Genomic DNA, 22,142 nt, shown 5'->3' with positions numbered 1-22,142 from the left:
GTCTATACCTATAGACCAAGGCTTAAACAGAGAATCTTCACTGAGAATAAAGACAACACATAGACCCACGACTACACAAAATGTGAGGATAAAAGCAAGACATTAACACCACCCTCTTAAGGCTTGGAGAACCATATAAAAGAGAAGATTATAAGAATGCAATAGCCAAAGGATAGGAAAGGGGGTTACAAAATACCCTCTTCCAAGTATGACAAGGTCATGGCATCCATAACTCACAGCAACGCTTTACACTGGCTCTGGGTCCACAGATGGGTCCTCCTCTAAGCTGTAGGAGGGGCAATGACTCATGGTTGCCTACTATATACTGCTGGTCTAAAGGCAACCATCAGAGTCTGGGAGAGGGGGAGGCATAGTATCTAGTTGCATACCCACCATTGAACCAACCAGGCTCTGGTAAGTTAGTCACACAGATGGTACTAGTAAAATTTTCAAACACAAAACCAAACCAAAGTAGTAAATATAGAGGAAAGTGATTTGCAAGAAGGAGAGGGTTCTATAGAAATGGAAGAGAAATAGTAAAGAGGCAGGAGTGACCAGAATACACAGTGTGCACATATGAAATTGTGAAAGAACAAACTTTACTAAGGGACTAGCCATGGTGCACTCTGAAGACACAGGCAAGCAGATCTCTGTGAAATTGTGACCAGCCTGCTCTATATATCAAGTTCCATGCCAGGCAAAACTACAATTGAGACTCTACCTCAAAACAAAAAATGGGGCTAGAGGCATGGCAGAACAGATTAAGGTGACTGCCACCAACTCTAACAACCTTAGTGGAGTCTCTAAAATCCATAACATAAAAGAAAACTGACCCTTGACACCAAGTTGACTTCTGACTTACAAATATGAACCACTATGATACATGCCCCCAATATACATAAACAAAGTAAAACAAACAAATTTTCATTAAAAACTTAACCATAGAATTTTAATGGAACAACAACAAAAAACAAAAAAAACCCAAAAAACAAAAACAAAAAACAGACGTGAGCCAGATGTTGCAGCCAAGTCCTATAATCCACCAGCACATGGGAGATTGAAAAGGAGGATCTAGAGTTCAAAGAAAACCTGTAAGAGCTCAAAACACAACTGAAATGCCAGCAGTAGCTTTCTTAGTTAAAAAAAAAAAAAACTAAAAATATATGGCTGAAGAGATGGCTCAGCTGTTAAGGGCACTGACTGCTCTTCCAAAGGTCCTAAATTCAAATCCCAGAAACCATGTGGTGGCTCATAACCATCCATAATGAGATCTGATGCCTTCTACTGGAATGTCTGAAGACAGCTACATTGTACTCACATATTATAAATAAAGAAATCTTTTTTAAAAATTAAAAATATAAATAAATTACATAATTCAATTAATCCTAAGTAGAAAAATAAAAGAAATCCCATTACCTGTCAGAACCTGGGTGAAATTCTGAAAGCAAGGAAGGTCGTCTTCGAAGCTGCTGCTGCTGCTGCTGCTGCTGCTGTAAAAGCTGTGATGTCTGACTAACTTCAATATGAGAAGAGCGGTAGTCAGGAACTGCAAATTCCTGGTATTAAAATAATTGTCAGTTAACTATTAACCACAAATAAGAACAGCATTATGAAGTTAAACCAAGTAATTAAGAACCAGTTAGTATGAAAACAAATAGCAGTGACAATTTCAACCCTTTACTGAGACAATTTTTCACCATTTTAATAATTTCTATCTAGTGCGATTTTGTTCCTTTATGTATATGTGAGTCTCTGTGTTTATGTATGCACACATGCAGTAGATGCCTTCAGAGCCCAAAAGAAGGTGTTGGAAGCCCTGGAGCTGGAATTATAGACAGGAGTCCAAGAAACACAACTTCAGTCCTCTGGAAGAGCAACAAGCACACTTAACCACTGAGTCATCTCTCTAACCCCTTATTTAAACTGTTTTACATTAATTTAGTTTGTTGTGGAGGTACGTGTAGGCTGTATACATGCCACAGCATTTAGTAGAGATCAGAAGACAACCTGTGAGAGTTGATTCCCTCCTTTTACTTATGTGGGTTCGGGGTATTAAACTCAAGTTTACAGCCACCTTGATGGTTCACCATTTTAATTGTTATTGTTAAAAAATAATTCAACATAAAATTTCAATTTCTAATTTACTGATTTATCTAGTAATATATTACGGTAACTCCTGATCTGTCTGTCTCTCTCTTTCTCTTTCCCTCTCTCTCTCCCTCTCCCTCTATACACACACACACACTCACACATACACGAGGAGGGGAGGGGAGGGGAGGGGAGGGGAGGGGAGGGGAGGGGAGGGGAGGGGAGGGGAGGGGAGGGGAGGGGAGGGGAGGGGAGGGGAGGGGAGGGGAGGGGAGGGGAGGGGAGGGGAGGGGAGGGGAGGGGAGGGGAGGGGAGGGGAGGGGAGGGGAGGGGAGGGGAGGGGAGGGGAGGGGAGAGGAGAGGAGAGGAGAGGAGAGGAGAGGAGAGGAGAGGAGAGGAGAGGAGAGGAGAGGAGAGGAGAGGAGAGGAGAGGAGAGGACAAAACAAAACAAAACAAAACTTGGCATGATAGCTCAAACTCTCAACCCCAACAATCAGGATACAGATGCAGGAAGATCTCTAACTTCAAGACCAGCCAGGTCTACATAGGGATTCCAGGCCAGGGGAGGCTACATAACTAGACCTAGACTTTGATCTTATTTCTTTTTAAAAGTAAAAAGGATAGGTAGGAAGGAAGAAAAGGAAAAAAAGCATTCCGGCAGTAAGTTCAAAACAAATTAGCTAGCAGAAACATAAGTTATCTCTTTAGATCCATGTTTATTTACAAATGAAAAAGCTGAAATCCATAAAAATCAACTTAGTTTCTTCCATCACAACTAAAAGGGTTTTCTTTTTGTTTTTTAAATATTTACGGGTATTCTGTTTACATGTATATTTGTGTGCCATGTGTGCCTGGTGCCCAAAGAGGCCAAAAAAGAGCGTTTATCTAGTGATGGGTTTTTTGCTTCTTTTTCTGCTTTTTAAATATTGGTGGATGGAGGGAACAATAAGAGCTTGGATTCAAATCAGACATATTGGGCTGGAGAGATGGGCCAGCAATCCTGACTCCCATATTTCAGTCCTCAGAACCTAGGTGGGGTTCCTCAATGCTGTCCTCAGTTTCCATGCTCATGCCACGCATGGTACATGTGCTTTAGCACTCACACACATGCATCATACATGAACACATCAGAGTAATAGTAAACAAATAAAATAGATATGATAACCTCATCAGGGCAGGGGTGGCACACACCTTTAGTCACAGCACCCATAGGCAGAGGCAATAGATCTCTGTGAGTCTGGTCTACAGAGTGAGCTCTAAGACAGCCAAAGCTACACAGAGAAACTTTGTCTTGAAAAATTAGGCAAAACAGACAAAAAGACAACCAACAAAAAACCTTTCTTAACACAAACTGCTTATGGTCATGGTGTTTTCTCTCAGCAACAGAAGCCCTAACTAAGACAGGGTTCTTCCTTTCTTGTTTTGTTTATTTTTCAGACAGAATCTGTCTATGTAGTCCAGAGTGGCCTTGAACCTGAACTACACCTGCTTTCATTTGCTGAGGTCCAGGGTTACAAGGTAGATACCACTGTACCCAGCATTCCTTTTCTATTTTTCTTTACATCTTTTACATTGCTAGCCTTTGTCCATCAAGCTGGCAGTTTCACCTAGGATTTCATTTTTCAAAAGGTTAAGTTACTTATAGAAATTTTTTTGGGCTGGAGAGATGGTTCAGAGGTTAAGAACACTGGGTGCTCTTCCTGAAGTCCTGCGTTCAATTCCTAGCAACCACACGGTAGCTCACAACCATTTATAATGAGATCTGATGCCCTCTTCTGGCCTACAAGCATACATATAGACAGGATAATGTATACATAATAAATAAATCTTAAAAAAAAAAAAGAAAAAGACATTTTTTCACGTTCCTACCATCAAATCTATCTCTGAAGTAGAGACATTTATTCTAAAACTAAGGATAGGCTAAATTATCTAGCCAACTTCAAATTCAACCAGAACATGGAATACAAATATGGTTGTTAGCCTAGAAACTGCAGACAACTTACTCTTACTTATAAATAATTCCAACAATTGAAATCAGAGAGATGGAGCTAGTGAGATGGCTCAGCAGATGAAGGCACTTATAGCCAAGCCTGACAATCTGAGATCAATCCCTGGAACCTATATGGTAGCAAGTTCTCAGACCTCTACATGTCTGCTGGAGCATCTGCACACACAAAATAAGTAAATGTAAAAAGAAAAATTAAGAGCAACATTCACTATCTGAAATGTAGCAGAAAACCACAGTTAGAAGACAGATAACTAATTCTCTAACTTTGGATCCTCATTGATTGATAGATGGCTGTGTGTCTGTGTCTGTGTGTCTATATTAACATACAATATTTGGAGACATGTATATATTAAATATGCACATATGTATATTTTTTAGATGGAGTCTCATTTACCCCTGGCTGGGTTCAAATTTACTACACAGCCAAATGGAGCCTTGAACTCCCAACTTCCAGCCTCTGATCCTCAAATGCTAGAATTATAGGACTGTTCCACGATGCCCAGCTATGGATGGTTTTTGCCATTAAAAAAAAAAAAAAAAAAAGTAACAAACATATTCTGTTACTAGTCAATAAACCTAATACACGGGAAAGGTAAAAACACAATACACACACATCTTGACAGCCATTATGCCTTACCTGCTGGTGTCGGGTACTGGGAAAGGTATACTGGACAGAATGTGAAGGATAACGACTTTGCTCTGTGCTGAAAGCTCCTTGGTTGGGAGGGTAACCTGAACTTGACATTATCAGTAAAGACGTCCTCACTGGGCTGTGAGATCAAGTCCAACAAACAACCATGTTTCTAGGAAGCAACCTATACAGAACAGAAAAAGAGAATTCTTAAGTACTAAAAACGTGAACTGTCCTTCTAGTAAGTTATAACTGCAGCTATACAAACAAAACCACAATTTCCAGGCAAAGCTCCTCAAATATTTATTTGAAAGAAGTTATTAATGTTTGGTAAGGAAGGCTGGAGATATGGCTCTGTAGTTAAGAGCATTGACTGCTCTTGCAGAAGATGGGGGTTCAATTCCCAGCACCACATAGCAGCTCACAACTGTCTATACCTCAAGTTCCAGTGAATCTGACTCTCTCACACAGATATATATGTAGATCAAACACCAAATATACTTAAAAATGAAGTATAAAGTTTGAAACAATGTATCTGTTCCTCTACACAGACTATGGTAGATACACAGAAGACACTGTAGCCCCTAAGACAGTGCAGGAACAGCTCTGACTTTTGCCTTTTCTTTCCAGGGGCAGTGCCCATGCACAGCACTGGCCTTTCCTTTTCCTTATTTAAAAGCCCTCCTTTAATGAATTCAGGCTAAGTAGATTTTTACTAAAATCTTGGTAACAACCCAAATGCCATGTCTATCAACTGATGATACAATGACAATGGTATGTAGTAGAGGGTATTGTTTCCTAACCATGTAAAACATATGAAACTATACAATAGCATTAAATACATTCACACTCTTATATGTGATTTGTGTATACTATTTCTATTTTAACATTCTACATTTTAATGTCTCCATAATAAATATTTAAGAGAAAAGGTAAAACACCTTGTTTCCTACACACTTCTATATACCTACACTGTTCTAACAGCTGGCACAGAATAACCAAAGCATGCCTCCTTACTGTGAGGGGACACAAGACAATAAAGAGCAATCACCGGAGAGTGAAAAATAGTATTATATTTATAATAAAGCATGTATGTAACATAGTAAACAGGTGAGCAGGATGAGCAGGGTGATCTTAGAAAGCCAGTCTCAGCTAGGATGTCCCATGTCCTAGTTTCTTAAACAGCTCCAGTATGCATGATGGAATTACACAAAGCAAACCTACCAAAGTCAAGGAGACTGAGGAGACAGAGAGAGGGCAGTACAGAATTGAGACCAGGAGAGAACAGTGACCAAGTGGGTTTGGTAGGTTGTCTGAAAGTTGAGAGCCCTTTCTCATATACATACACATAAATAATTACATCCATCTTTATGTGACATCTTTATGTGTTCTGGAATGCCTGTTATAACTTTTTAAAGATTTTCTTCATTCCTACATTTTAAAAATATTAGACTTCAAGTTTTTTGTTTGTTTGTTTTTGAGACAGGGTTTCTCTGTGTAGCCCTGGCTGTCCTGAAACTCATTCTGTAGACCAGACTGGCCTTGAACTCAGAAATTCGCCTGCCTCTGCCTCCCAAGTGCTGGAAGTAAAGGTGTGCGCCCAGCTAACAGCTATCTTCTTAAACACTCACAGGTTTTCTGGTACAAAAAGGGCATAACTGTCTGTCTGTCTGTCTGTCTTTCTTTCTTTCTTTTTTCCTTCCTTCCTTCCTATTATTTTTTTTTAAAGATTTATTTATTTATTATTATATGTAAGTACACTGTAGCTGTCTTCAGACACTCCAGAAGAGGGCACCAGATCTCGTTGCGGATGGTTGTGAGCCACCATGTGGTTGCTGGGATTTGAACTCTGGACCTTCGGAAGAGCAGTCGGGTGCTCTTACCCACTGAGCCATCTCACCAGCCCCCCTTCCTATTATTTTATTATTAAATTACTTTATTTACATTTCAAATGTTGCCCCCCTTCCCCTTACCCCTCCCACTCCATTCACCCTCCCCTTTGTCTCTGAGAGGATGCTTCCCTACCCACCTACTCACCCCTCCTCACATACTTCCCTTCTCCTCCCCCAGCAACCCCCTTCCCTGGGGCATCAAGTCTCCACAGGATTAGAGGTTCATCCTTTCCCACTGAGGCCTGACAAGGGCGTCCTCTGCTTCATATGTGCTGGAGGCCATGGACCAGCCCATGTATGCTCTTTGGTTGGTGGCTTAGTCTCTGGAAGCTCCCAGGGGACCAGGTTAGTTGATACTGTTGTTCTGCCTATGGGATTGCAATCCCCTTCCCCTAACTCTTCCATAGGGGTCCCCAACCTCAGTCCAATGGTTGGCTGTAAGTACCTGCATCTGTCTCAGTCAGCTGCTGGTAGAGACTCTCAGAAGACAGCCATGCTAGGCTCTAGTCTACAAGTACAACATGGCATCAGTAATAGTTTCGGAGTTTGGTGCCTATGCATGGGATGGATCCCAAGTTGGGCCAGTCACTGGATGGCCTTTCCTTCAGTCTCTGCTCCATTACTGTCCCACATTTTCTTTAGACAGGGACAATTCTAGGTCAAAACTCCTGAAGATGGGTGGGTGGCCCCATCCCTCCACTGGAAGCCATGTCTATCTACTAGAGGTAGACTCTTGAGTTCCCTCTCCCCAGTGTTGAGCATTTCAGTCATCCCCACTGAGTCCTGGGAGTCTCTCACATCCCAGATCTCTGGAACTTTCTAGAAATTAGTTCCCTCCGCCCTCCCGTGCCCCACCCCACCCCACCCCACCCACCCCACCCACCCCACAGCTGCATATTTCCATTCATTTGCTTGGCCCTCTGGGCTTCTCTCCTGCCCCCTCCCCCTTGTTTTCTTTCTTGACAGTTAATTGTCCCAATTTATCTACTTGGTGAAAAAAATGACATCCTTGTTACTCTTTAATAATTAAGTAAATATCCTGGAGATCCTGGAATATCACATGTTGACATTCAAAAGGCGTTTACTACAGCACCACAGTAAGACAAATTACAGAAACTCTCAACTCAAAGTTCATAGACCATAGTACATTTATATAACAAACTGTGGCCAGGCTGTGGCGGTGGCGCACGCCTTTAATCCCAGCACTTGGGAGGCAGAGGCAGGTGGATTTCTGAGTTCAAGGCCAGTCTGGGCTACAGAGGGAGTTCTAGGACAGTCAGGGCTACATAGAGAAACCCTGTCTCCAAAAAAAAAAAAAAAAAAAAAGAGAGAGCTGTACCGGAGTTACAATAGCTACAGCTATACATTTTAAGACAGACAGAACTCAAAAATGTTGACATTTCACCAAATATTAGCATATATTACAAACAAAATACGTATAATTTATAATACACATATAATGTAAAAAGAATCTACTCAGGGATAATAACATCTCAAGAAGGATAACAATCTATAACACTATTTTTTTCAAAACAAAGGAGCTGGCAAGATGGCTCAGCAGATAACAGCATCTGTGGCCAAGCATGGCAACCTATGTTCTAGCCCAGAACCCACATGATAGAAGGAAAGAACTGGCTTCATCTTACTACCACAGGTACACTATAGCACATATACATACACACACACACAAATAAATGTTTAAAAGTTCTTAAAGCCAAAGCAAGTAAAGTTTTCTTAAACATCAACAATATATAGACAACTCTTGGTTATACTTACTGCTCTATGACCATTTTATTAATTTTATTTCATTTATTTATTTCTTTGATTTATTTAACCTGAATGTAAGTATGTGCAGAACATGCAAGAGGAGAAGGTCAGAGTGGAGTGTTGAATTCCCTGAACTGGGGTTATATATAGCTGTGAGCTACCACGTGGGTGCTAGGAACTATACCTAGAACCTCTACAAGAGCACCATGTATTCTTGACTCCTAAGCAATATATCCAGCCCCTCCAGTACGTTTTTGAGATTGAAACAATATGTAAAGGAAAGTTATTTCTATTACCAAGTATGAGAATACTGCTCACTAGTTAATTTGGTCTTAAAAATACTTTTTTATTATTATTTGTACACACACGTGTACATACACAACACAGTAAGATGGTGGTTGTCAGAAAATAACTCTGTGGAGTCAGTTGTCTCCTTCTGCATTTCATGGGTTTCAGAGGTCAAACTCGAGTGCCCAGCCTAAAACCTCTTCACTAGCCTGACACTTTGAAGTAGGACAGTGTGGTGACATTTTTATGTCTGAAAGAACACAGTTCCCTTCTCTGTGCTTTGTAGTTGCTTCTTTTTTAAAGCCTTTGCCTTTTGCATTTAACAAATCATGTCTTTCACTCAAGAACTAAAGTAATCTTTTCAGGTGTAATAAAAATTGTAGTGAAAATTTTTGTTTCTTTAAAAACTCAGTTTTGTTATGTGGATGTTTTTGTTTTAATCCCAGTCGTGGACTATGATGCTGCTTCAGACTGTCCACAGCCGGTAACTATGACTGTCTCATGCTCTAAGGAGAGGCGTGATTTTTGCCAGCTGAAGATAGTTGGTTTGAAAATCTGGGGACTGTTGAGAGGGTATTAAATGCCAGAGGGCTGAGAGGCCTGAGGCAACTGCTCCTCCTCCTAGATTGCTGGGTTGATGGGTGGAGATACCCTGGTGACAGAGGCTGGATTTGCCAAACCCTATGTCCCTAATCAGCAGGAAGTGGTCTAGAGAGAGAGGTTTGTGCCCCTTTCCCCTCTAACCTTCCTTCTCTCCTACCTAGTGTTGGGGGGTTGGAAGGGATTAGAGTGGAGTGAGGGTTGGAAGGGGTTAGAGTGGAGTGAGGGTTGGAAGGGTGGTAGATAGAAGAACCAATAAAGTAGCCCAAAAAAGCCCAACACAATTTCTGGATAAAGCCAGGCCTTGTAGCACTGGTTTATAATCCCAGCTCCTCAGAAGGCTGAGAGGCAAGAGAGGCCAGGTCTGTCTGGGATATAAAACAATTTCAAGGCCAGCCTGAGCAATAATTAGCAACTCTGTGTCTCAAAGGAAAGAAAAAACCGTCTAGAAGAATCTAAATATTGAATTCATAGACTGACTAAAGAGAAATGAGTTGTCTTTATGTTTCTACTACTGGATATTCCATCCTAGAGCATAATTATAGGTTTAGGTATAATGAAGATAGGAATACTAACAAGGGGGTGATGGCAGTGGTGGTGGCGGCGGCAGCAGCCACACCATAAATCACAAAACTCAGGAGGCAGAAGCAGGCAAATCTCTGAATTTGAGGCCAGCTTAGTCTACAGTGAAAAGAGATACATGTAGATATAGAAATCCTACTTGAATAACATAAAAACATAAGATTTTCATGACAAAGACTTGATACATGCATATACAAGTATACATATACTAATTTGGAGGGCAGGATTATTTACATATATTAAGATTAAATATATACGGACTGGAGAGGTGGCTCACTGGTTAAAAGCACTGACTGCTCTTCCAGAGGTCCTGAGTTCAATTCCCAGAAACCACATGGTAGCTCACAACCATCTGTAATGGAATAAGATGCCCTCTTCTGGTGTGTCTGAAGACAGCAACAGTGTACTCATATGCAATAATCTTTAAAAAAAAGAGTAATTAGCCGGGCGGTGGTGGCGGCGCACGCCATTGATCCCAGCACTTGGGAGGCAGAGGCAGGAGGATTTCTGAGTTCCAGGCCAGCCTGGTCTACAGAGTGAGTTCCAGGACAGCAGAGGGCTACCCAGAGAAACTCTGTCTCGAAAAACCAAGAAAACAAAACAAAACAAAAGAATAAATATATATATACATATGTATATGTGTATGAGTGTGTGTGTATATATATATATATCCACAGTTAATATTTTGTGACCCCCCTCCCCACACTGTCTCCTGTAGACAGCCCTGAACTAGCTGGGTAGCTGGAGATGACCTTGGCCCTCTGCTCCTCGCTCCACCTCCCCAGGGCTAGGCAGGCACTCTATCAGCTGCTATCACTCTATCACAGCCCACTAACAGTTGTCTACTCTAGCTTTGCTGTTGTTCCCCCCCCTCCCCGCCCCCTTCATGCTGGGAATCAAAGCCAGAGTTTTGTACCTGCTAGGCAAAGACACTCAGGGGGTCAGTGAGCAAACTTGGGCCAACTTCATCATATTTTTTTCAGTCTTTACCCCATTAGGTTTAGAAAATAAAATTTTCCAGAAGTGACGTTCAATTTAATTTAAAACAATTTTGAGAAGAAACTTTAAAAATCACCTGTGTGACTGTAAGGGGTGTGTATTTTAGAGGATGATTTCACTCATGTTATACAGCAATGAGAGCACTAAGACTAGCTGTTGCCTCTGCCCGTTTCCTCCAAGACACAAGGCATGCAAGTCAGCAAATTTTGAGATCACCTAACTGACTTAATAGGTCTGAGGAACAGGATTTAGCAACTTTCCCAGTATCAATCAGCAGCAGCAACAACAGGAGAAGCTGGTGTTCTCTACAATACTTTGTAGGTTCTGTAGCAAGCAGAAGCGTGATCATGTCTCATCTTTTGGCTAATATCAAGTGCAGATGTTTAGAAGAACCGGGCACTCAAACCATTCAGGGCCAAGCCTCATCTGTGTACATGCACTTGCTTGGATAGAAGTGGTTAAAAAGCCAACAGTAGTGGGGTGTTGGGTGGAAGAAGAGGGTTATAAGTTTGTTTTTAGAAATAAGTAAAATACATCTGAATCAGAAGTTTTTTAAAGTACCAAGATTATAAAATTTAAAAATCAATTTCACATCCCAGAAAGCAACCAAAAGCAGAGTGTCCTTTAGAAACATTCTATACACATGTAAGCACAATCACATAATGATAGCACACTACATAGACATTATGCTGTATCTTGCTCTCAGACAGGGTTTCTCTGTAGCCCTGGCTGTTCTGGAACTCACTCTGTAGACCAAGCTGGCCTCAAACTCAGAAATCTGCCTGCCTCTGCCTCCCAAGTGCCGGGGATTAAAGGCATGTGCCACCACTTCCGGCTTGTATCTTGCTCTTATATATGAATGTTCGTGAATATTTTGTGAAGGTTTAGGGAGGATGAGGGTTATGAGTTCAAGGCCAGCCTAAGCTATGAACAAACAACTAAGCGCAAAGACAGGAGCTGAGAGGACTCCATGTGGTATAAGGTAAAGGGTTTTGTTTCGTTGCTTTAGTTTGCAGTCTAATGTTCACTATCTGTCACCTGCATTCAATATTACTATAAGGTGAATGATTTATCTGTTTCTCTCTTTTATCAGTAATACACAGAATGTCCTAGGTTTTGAGGAATAATTTTAGTTAAGTTTGACTTTGAAATCTCATAAATAAAATAAACTATTCCAACATAAGAGCCAGTAAGTAGGGCTGGAGAGATAGCTCTGCTCTTCTGAAGGTCCTGAGTTCAAATTCCTGCAACCATCCGTACTGACACCCTCTTCTGGAGTGTCTGAAAACAGCTTACAGTGTACTCACATATAATAAACAAATAAATACATCTTAAAAAAAAAAAATAGAGCCAGTAAGTAACAAATCACAAAATCACAGGACTAGCTCTTAATGACATACAAATTTGTGGGTTACATTCCATTCCAATCTCATTTAACTTCAGCCTGGAGACTTTATATGACCTCCACCCTCAACTCATCCATAACACAAACAGCAAGTTCAGACCTTCTGTTTCCTAACTAGTGCACTCTTTCAAACATCTTATATACAAGCCAAAGACACAAAGGCAAAACCTCTGATTCAGTAACAATGTGCCAACCTAGAATCTCTCTTTTCAGGTCTGCTACCATCTGGTTTTCCCTTTACTACTCACTCTGGTCCTGGGGCATCGAGATACCTCTACAGAATACCCTGTGGTTTAAAACCAACTAAAATAAAAACAAACTAATTTAAAGCTAGAGCTGAAAGGAAGGGAGGCATTTTCAATGCCAATGTCAAACTATAAATTCAGTTCTTTTTAAAATCACTTTTACATTTACTTACTTAGTGTGTATTTGTGTATGCATGGGGGAGGGTAGCAGAGGACAACTTGTAGGATTGGTCCTCTCCTTCCACCACTTGGGCTCTGGGGATTGAACTCAGGTGGTCAGGCCTAGTAGCAAGTGCCTTTACCTACTAAGGCATCCCATGAGCTGTAAATTCAGTTCCTGGGAACAAAGCCCAGTAACTCAGGCTTAGTATCCTCAACTCATGAAATGTAAAAGCTCTGTGAACTCTTTAAGAAACTTCGTCAAGAGCCAGGCATAGTGGGGCATGCCTTTACTCCCAGCACTCGGGAGGCAGAGGCAGGCAGATTTCTGAGTTCGAGGCCAGCCTGATCTAGATTGAGTTCCAGGACAGCCAGGGCTTCACAGAGGAGCCCTGTCTCGAAAACCCAAAAAAAAAAAAAAAAAAAAAAAAAAAAAAGAAAAGAAAAGAAACTTCGTCAAGCCAAATATCAAAGTACACCCTTGTAGACCCAGCACTCAAAAGGTGGAGGCAGAATGACCAGAAGTTCAAGGCCAGCTTTACTGTCTCAGTACCTCTGAGGCCAGTAAGAGCTACATGAGACCCTGTCTCTCCAAAATTAAAAGTTAAAAAGAAACTAGGATTTTATAAGCAACTGCCTCATATAAATTTTGATACATATAATGCTTTAGGCTGAAAATAATGTTAAACCTAGATGTCACTGTTATGAGACAAGCATATCTCTGGATGCCACAGACAGATAAAACCAGACTCTTACACTATACAACCAAAAGATAAAATATGGCAAGAGGAGCCAGGCAGTGGTGGCACACACCTTTAATCCCAGTATGAGGGAGGTAGAGCTAGGTGGATCTCTATGAGTTGAGGCCAGCCTGGTCTACACAATGAGTTCCAGGACAGCCAGGTCTACGTAGTGAGACCCTGTCTCAAAAACAAAAAATGGCAAAATGAAATTTTATTTAGATACCAGATACCTGTTTGAACCTTCTTATAACACACACATACCCTGAAACAACAAAATTTCAAATACAATCTGCCAAAAATAAAAGGCTAATCCTCCTCTCACCAGGAACTCCTGGCTTTTAGCCTATAGTCTTTGCATAACCAAAATGTACTTGGACAGGTTTTCAAGGTGGCCTACGCTATCTTGGAAAAATATCTAAAAATATACTTCTCTGTGGCAAGTCTTCAGATGACTCTTTAGAGAAGCAAGAACGAATCTACCAATGAGAAGGAAGACCACATTTCACCAATGTGAATACAATTCTATTTCTATTCTTTAGATTGTTCTATTTTATGTGCCTGAGTGTTTTCTCTGCATATATGTGTGAGCACATGCATGTCTAGTGCCAGTGGAGGTCAGAAAAAGGCATTGGATTCCATGGAAAATGGAGCTACAGATGGTTGCGATCCACCACGTAGTGCTAGGAATCAAAGCCAAGTCCTCTACAAGAGCAACAAGTACTGTTAACTGCAGAGCCGTCTCTCCAACCCCTACAGTTCCATTTTTAACTGATAAGGTAATAAAACCTGATTTTAAAACAAAACTACACACAGAGAGAACAAAGTAAAATGTCCTCTGTGGCACGTCAGAAAATTACAGCAAACTATTGAAGTTTTACTGATTCCCATAGAGAGGCCCAAGGTTCCAGTTTAACCTCTCAAGAATGTTAGGCAGGCTAAGAAGGACCAATTTCAAACTAACAAACTAAAGCTCTCCAGACTGGGAATGATTTAAAGAAAGTCAATTATCTGGAAGTCTGGCTTCCAGAGAGAATAGAAACTAGAAATCATATAACCAAATCCTGTAATTTGTATAATACTAGAATAAATTTTCTCTTATAAAGCATTACTGTTAAATTTTTTTTAAAAAAACAAACCAGGCAGTAGTGGCACAGGACTTTAACCCTGCACTTAGGAGGCAAAAGTAGGTGCATCTCTGTGAATTCAAAGTCAGTCTGGCTCACAGAATGAGTTCCAGATCTGCCAGGATTGTTACACAGAGAAACCCTATATAGAAAAACAAAAAACAAAAAAAGTCACACATGACAGCTTAACGTCTTACTTAGAAGATAGATAAATAGGGCCAGCTAGATGGCTCTCCAGTACTTGCTAAGCCAGATGTCCTAAATTATAACCTGGGACTCACATGATGGAAAGAGAGAACAATCTCACAAAAGTTGCATAGATACACAAAGTAAATAAACATTTCTTTCAAAACAAAAGAATAAACAAAAAAATAGGCCACAGGGGGATGGAGAGATGGCTTGGGAGTTAGAATATGTATTGCTCTAGCAGAAAACCAGGGCTCACTCAGCTCTAGTATCCAAATGGCAGATCACAAACAGTGGCAACTCCAGTTCCAGGAAATTCAGCACCTCTTCTGACCGCCAGTGGATTTTTGCATGCATTATGGTACACACACATATACTCACACACACACACATATACACACAAAAATAAAATAAAATAAAAGACAGATGCATAGAAGCAAAACAGAAAATCAAGTTAAATTAAATTACCCTAGACTCCAGAAAGCATGATATTCAAAGAAAAACTTTCATAAGGACATAAGTGGACTTACAGTAAGCATTCAAAAAAGAATTCATAAAGCCAGGCGTGGTGGCGCACGCCTTTACTCCCAGCACTCGGGAGGCAGAGGCAGGCGGATTTCTGAGTTCGAGGCCAGCCTGGTCTACAAAGTGAGTTCCAGGACAGCCAAGGCTACACAGAGAAACCCTGTCTCGAAAAACCAAAAAAAAAAAAAAAAAAAAAAAAGAATTCATGAATTTAAAAAACAAAATGGAGCTCCTTTATTCATAGTTTGAAGATTCACAAAACAACAGCATTAAACAGTTACTGTGAAACTGACTAGTCCTCTGAAACTTAAAAAAAAAAAAAAAAATTAAAGCAAAAAAACAAAATCAAACCACTGGTGGCTCTTCCAGAGGGCCCAGGCTCAATTCCCAGCATCAATACAGCATCACACACCTGTCTGTAGCTGCAGTTCCAGGGGACCCAATACCCTCAAACAGGCATAAAGGCAAGCAAAACACCAATGTACATAAAAGTAAAAAGAAAAAAATATTTATTTAAAAATTATAATTTTATTTTAAAACATTTATTAAGGGGCTGGTGAGATGGCTCAATGGTTAAGAGCACTGACTGCTCTTCCGAAGGTCCTGAGTTCAAATCCCAGCAACCACATAGTGGCTCACAACCACCTGTAATGGAATAAGATGCCCTCTTCTGGTGTGTCTGAAGACAGCTACAGTGTACTTACATTTAAAAAAAAAAAAAAAAAAAAGATCGAGTCACATGGTGGTGGCACATGCTTTTAATCCCAGCCTGTATCACATGGGTTGGGGAACAACTTACTGAAGTTTTACTGTAAATACTAACTATTGAGGATACTGAAATCATAGATTAATTGTGTGAAAACTGACTTCTTCCTGTCTCCCTGCCCCAGTTTCTAGAGTCTCCCATTTTCTAAAAGTACTACAGATCTGAAATTGGGGCCTCAGACTTGGGTCTGAACACATTTACCCACAAAACTATCTTTCTTTTTTCTCAACACCAAGATTTCTTTTTGAACTCCACAAAATGTAAAGTTTACCCAAGAATTCACAGACCAGAACAAAGTCTAAAGTAAACAGAATAAGGAACTAGTGACTAACCCTACCAATGCTAAAATCATAAAGCAATGTAAAGGAAAATGCAATATACACATCAAGAGAAAATAATTAGACAAATCAAAGTCTCAAATATGTTTAAAGTAATAATAAGCATGTCTTTGAACTCCTATCTAAAGATATTTAAATTTTCATTACTTTAAAATATTTTTATTTGTGTGATGTGTATGATGTGTTTTGGATGATTATAATTATTTCAAACATGTTCAAAATTATGCTATGTTATTGCCAAGGAGTATAAACTGCCTAAAACCAGATTGTTCTGAATCTGAACTGTGGATGAGCAAAAAACTCAACGGATTAACAAGCACAAGGAAAAGGGCAGTCCACAAGCATAAAGATGTCCTTATAAAAACCTAAGAGCCAAACCTGGCATTATGGTGGATGCCTGAAGAAACAGCTATTCAGGAGGCCAAGACAGGATTATTTCAACTCAGAAGTTCAAGGTCAGCTTGGATAACAAAGCAAATCCTTGTCTCAAACAAACAAACAAAATGCACAATATATTCTAGAATTGAGGCTACATCAGTGGTATAGCACTTGTCTACTGTGAGCAAGGACCTGGGTTCCATTTCATTTCTACACTGTCATCCTGCAGGCAGGCAGACTCACATGCTCTCACACAGGCAGGCAGGCAGGCAGGCAGGCAGGCAGGCAGGCAGGCAGCAGGCAGGCAGGCAAGCAGGCAGGCAAGCAGGCAGGCAGGCAGGCAGGCAGGCGGGCAGGCAGGCAGGCGGGCAGGCAGGCAGGCAAGCAGGCAGCAGGCAGGCAGGCAGGCAGGCAGCAGGCAGGCAGGCAGGCAGGCAGGAAGGCAGGCGTGCCCACACACACTCACACAGGTAAGCAGTCCACATTTCAAGTACACAACAAGAAGAAGAAAATCAAAATCATCTGATAGCCTTTTGTTTCAGACTAAGGTACTTAAGGATTTATGTCTATATTGTAACACATCCTATAAACCAAGCACTCCAAATTTCTAATTCATATAATTTTTCTAGCACTGAAATTACTCCCAAACTTCCTTCCCTGCTTACTTGTTAAAAAAACATTCTTATATCCAATAGTATCTGGAACTAAAATGCTATCATGGACAAACCAATCTCCATGTCTACCTTCCCATCCTCATAAAAGTCCCAATGAACTAGCAGGACTTTTTTTCTGAAAGAAGTGCTTTGATAATTCACTGCTATTTCAATAAAGTGAGTGCACTTCTTTTTTTTTTTTTCATTTTCAAAAACTATTCAACACTAATTGCCATGTATTGTATTAGACCTCTTCTATAGCAAACACACTAAAAGCTAGCTCATAGGCTCTTATCTTTTACATACTCAACAAACATCCACTACTCCAGGAATGAGGTAGAGAGAAACACAATTCTATTAAACTTAAATGTATACAGGCTTACAAGGGCCTCACAGTTTAAAGGCGACCAAACGGACATGCACTTGAGTATCACATTCTGAATCCATCAGCAACTCCTAGCCAGGCATGGAAGTTCATGCCTGCAGTCCCAGTACCACATTCTCAAAAAGAGCCTGAGCTCCAGATGGAGTCAGAGCTAACCCTTCAAGACCCTGTCTCAAAAACAAACAAACTCAGTAACCAAAAAATAAAAAATAAAAATAAATAAAAAATAATATCCAGAACAAAAATATATACTTTAAAGGAAATAGGAGGGGGACCTCCTGGTTGAAGTGAAACATCATTAAATCACTGAAAAAAAGTTTATATAGTAGGGTTTGAGAGAGCAATGTGGAAAAAGAACAATCCACAAAAGAGGGTAGTTTAACGGGAGAAAAAATACAGCTCTTTTGGAGGGGCAGGGTGAGACGGGTCTTGGTAACTAGTCCTACCTGTGTAACAACTATCTTCAATTTGCTGGGATCCTCCTGCCTCTGCTTCCACGGGATTGCAGGCAGGAACCACCACATCCAATCTGGAAAAACTCATAATAAAATGCAAAGTAGGTAGATATAATAGCTCAGATGTTATAAATAGACAAATAGTCATGCTTCACTATTATCTATGTAAAAATTATGAACTAAAACAGACTAATACAGTCGGGCGGTGGTGGCGCATGCCTTTAATCCCAGCACTCGGGAGGCAGAGGCAGGCGGATTTCTGAATTCGAGGCCAGCCTGGTCTACAGATTGAGTTCCAGGACAGCCAGGGCTACACAGAAAAACCCTGTCTCGAAAAAACAAAAAACAAACAAAACAAAACAGACTAATACAGCCAGGCATGGTAGCGTTCTGGAGGGAGAGTGGAGGGAGAGGCAGGAGGATCTCTCTGAGTTTGGGGTCAGCCTGGTCTACACTGTGAAACTCCAGGACAGCCAGAACTACATAGAGAGATCCTGTCTCAAAAACGGGGAAGTAAGGTGTCGAGAATATGAATGAATAAGTAATACAGCTTTTCCTTTAAAATAAATGTTATGGCATGAGTATTTTTAGAAAATTACTATTACAGGGCTAAGGATACAGCTTAGTAGTACGTTCTAGGCCTGGAATCAGATTGCCAGCCGTGAGGTGTGGTGGGTGGGAAACAACAGCCAACAAACTGACTACAAATGGACTTATTGTAAAATGAGCTGGGCCTGGGGCAACTGCAACAGGAAGAGAGCTGGGGCAAAAGGACTGAAGCCAGCCTGGTCAGCAAGACCCTGCTTAAAACATTTTTTAAAATAAAATGTAGGCTGGAGTGATGGCACTGTGGTAAAAGCATTGGCTGCTCTTCCAGACAACTCAGGTTTAATTCCCGATACCCACATAGCAACTCAGGAGGCTCAACGGCCTCTTCTGGTCTTCAATGAGCACCAGAATACATGTGGGAGACAGACACAAATGTAGGCAAAACACTCATACATATAAAATCAAATTAAAATTTGAAAATAAATACAAATTGTTTCTTATATCTAGAGTCAGAGTAAGAGAAACACGCAAATTACTGATAATAAAATTTCCACCACTATAATACTTAAATTTCATTAAATGTAACTAGGTCAGAATAACCTTGAAAAATCTATTTATTTAAAATGTTCATCAAGCTAGGCGGAGGTGGCATATGCCTTTAATCCTAGCAATCTGGAAGAAGCAGGTAGAGGCAGATGAATCTCTGTTGAGTCTGAAGCCAGTCTGGTCTACAGAATGAGTCCCAGGACAGCCAAGACTATACATTGAAACTCTTTCTCAAAAAAACTAAAAAAGTAAAGTAAAATGTTCATCAAAATAGAGGGAAAACTTAAGCAAACTAAACAATGCCCCATGACAACCACATCAGTAGCATTTTCTTCAAAAAATATTCATTGCAGAAATGTAATGTTATAAAGTATTTTAAATTCAATACCTACACTGAACATCCAAGTAATCACTCCTTTTCTAGTCAGTCCAAATTTTAGGTAAAAATCCATCATCAAACCCAACTGCTTCATATATAATATGGTATATATATATATATAAAATGAACACCATACTAGATATCAGAAATATGGCTTTTGTTCCTGCCCAATAGCAACTTGGGCAGATCATTTCATTCTCAGCCATTCATACCCTCAAAATATTCAAATATAAAACAAAACTACATCTATATATGGCTATACACTCTAGGATTCTACAAATTACAAATTGTAAGCAATTCATTTTAACCAATTTAATTTGTTTTTTGAGATCACAGCTAAAAGTTAACAACAATAAGGTATTAAACTAAGAGCTACACAGACACACATCAGTGTGTTTACTATGTCTCTGACTTTCAAAGGCAAGTGGGTCGAGGGCACAGGTTGTATCTGAAGACTACACAAGTAGCTTGCTTGCCTGCCTGCCTTCCTTCTTTCTTTTCTTTAGGGTTTTTTGGTTGGTTGGTTGGTTGGTTGGTTGGTTTTTGTTTTGTTTTGTTTTTTGAGACAGGGTTTCTCTATATAGCCCTGGCTGTCCTGGAACTCACTCTGTAGACCAGGCTGACCTTGGACTCAGAGATCCGCCTGTCTCTGCCTCCCAAGTGTTGAGATGAATGTTATCCAAGTAACTTTCTGACCACAGGAGTTCCTGGGATAGCAAAAATGGCTCAGAAATATAGTAAATGTTCAAGAAAAAAAATAAACAAGACCACAAAAATACCAAAATAAAACCAGGTGATCCACGTAGCTGCTGCTATGCTGCAGTTGTTTTCACAGTTTTTCAACATTCCTAAGGAGGTCTGATAGAGAAAGAAAACCCCTCTTAACCATTAAAATTACTTTTTGTATCCTCAAGTACAAGAACAAAATATCAATTATGCTGACTACTGAGTTACTTGTATCTATAATTCATTTAAAACTAAAAAAAAAAAAAAATTTAAACTAAAAGCTCTTATTTTTGCCTTTATAGCATTTAACATAAAAAGTACTTCAGGGACTGGTGAGATGGCTCAGTGGGTAAGAGCATCCGACTGCTCTTCTGAAGGTCCGGAGTTCAAATCCCAGCAACCACATGGTGGTTCACAACCATCTGTAACAAAGATCTGATGCCCTCTTCTGGAGTGTCTGAAGACAGCTACAGTGTACTTACATATAATAAATAAATAAATCTTTAAAAAAAATTAAAAAATAAAAAGTACTTCATACAAGCTAAAACAACTGAATAACTGAAAATATACACGTCTCTGATCTTTAAGTCTGCTCAGAGCACTTCTGATCAACCTTTATTACTTGCTTTTACACCATGGTCTAATAAAATATGTGTGAACAAAAGAACAGATGAAGCAGGGCGCTACGGTGCCACCTGTACTTTCAGCTAAGTAGCTGTGACATAAGAATCACCTGAGCTCAGTTCTAGGCAGGCAGCCTGGACAACATAGACCATCTCAAGTTAGTAACAGAGATGGTAAGATGACTTAGCAGATAAAAGCCCCTGCATCAAGGCTGCCAACCAGTGCTCAAACGACTCCTGAAAGCTGTCCTTCACTTCCCAGACCTGCCATGGACATACACACACGCAATAAATAAACAAATGTTTTGATTTTCTCTGTGTAGCCTTAGCTCCCTTCATAAACCAGGCTGGCTTCAAACTCACAGAGACCCACTTGTCTCTGCCTCCAAAGTGCTGGAATTAAAAGCATGCACCACCACCGACCAGCATAAATGTATTTTTAAATAGTTAAAAAAAAAAAAAGATGGGGGTAACTAAATGCATAAGAACAGTACCATTTCCAGGGCCAATAAAAATATGAAAATACAACTAAGATAGATTAAAAGATATAATTAAAAATGAATAATAAAATAGAGGAGGGGGAAGGAGAGGAAAGGAGAGAGAGAGATCTAAAAAGTAATAGCATGATATTCACCTACATCAATCTCTGGCCTAAACAAAGGCCTTTGATTTCTAAAACAAGTGACAATGACAAAAAATTCATTATGTCACAAAAATGAGTAAATAAATGCATGCGTAAATCTTCAGTGCTATAAAAACTGGAGTGACCTGAATTTGCCTGGTCCAGAACAAACTACAATCCAATTAAATCCAAAGAGGTTAACTTCCTGCATTTTCTTTTTCTTCATCTTGCAGACAGTCCAACACTTTTGAGTTCACTATGTATTTGTTCATTTTTATTTTATGTGTAATAACTGTTTGCCTACATGTATATATATGTGCATCACATGTGTGCCTTAGAGGACAAGAACATCAGATCCAGAACTGGAATTACAGACAGCAGTGAGCTGCCTTATAGGTGCTGGGAACCAAGTCTGGATCACCTGCAAACAAAAAAGTGCTCTTAACCATGCAATCATCTATCCAGTCCCAAGTTTATTT

General features: G+C 40.1%; 1 protein-coding gene across 30 annotated transcripts in view; it reads right to left on the bottom strand.

The window, feature by feature from the left end:
- Window positions 1-22,142, bottom strand: part of Ncor1 (nuclear receptor corepressor 1) — a 142,035-nt gene that overhangs the window by 115,753 nt on the left and 4,140 nt on the right. For 29 of the 30 annotated variants that reach the window (XM_029483963.2, XM_029483964.2, XM_029483960.2 and 26 more), the window contains exons 2-3: window positions 4,735-4,912; window positions 1,417-1,556 (exon numbers count right to left, since the gene is read on the bottom strand). In XM_029483963.2, the coding sequence (XP_029339823.1) occupies window positions 1,417-1,556; window positions 4,735-4,842 (248 nt within the window). In that variant the 5' untranslated portion in view covers window positions 4,843-4,912. Of the gene's footprint in view, window positions 1-1,416; window positions 1,557-4,734; window positions 4,913-18,209; window positions 18,302-22,142 lie in introns of all 30 variants that reach the window. The other variant, XM_029483961.2, reaches the window with a different exon arrangement.

The sequence above is a fragment of the Mus caroli genome, unplaced genomic scaffold (genome assembly GCF_978045245.1).
Source record: "Mus caroli unplaced genomic scaffold, Mus_caroli_1 scaffold_13, whole genome shotgun sequence".
Lineage (NCBI taxonomy): Eukaryota > Metazoa > Chordata > Mammalia > Rodentia > Muridae > Mus > Mus caroli.
Note: the sequence above shows the minus strand (reverse complement) of the source record. Positions and strands in the feature narration are given on the sequence as shown.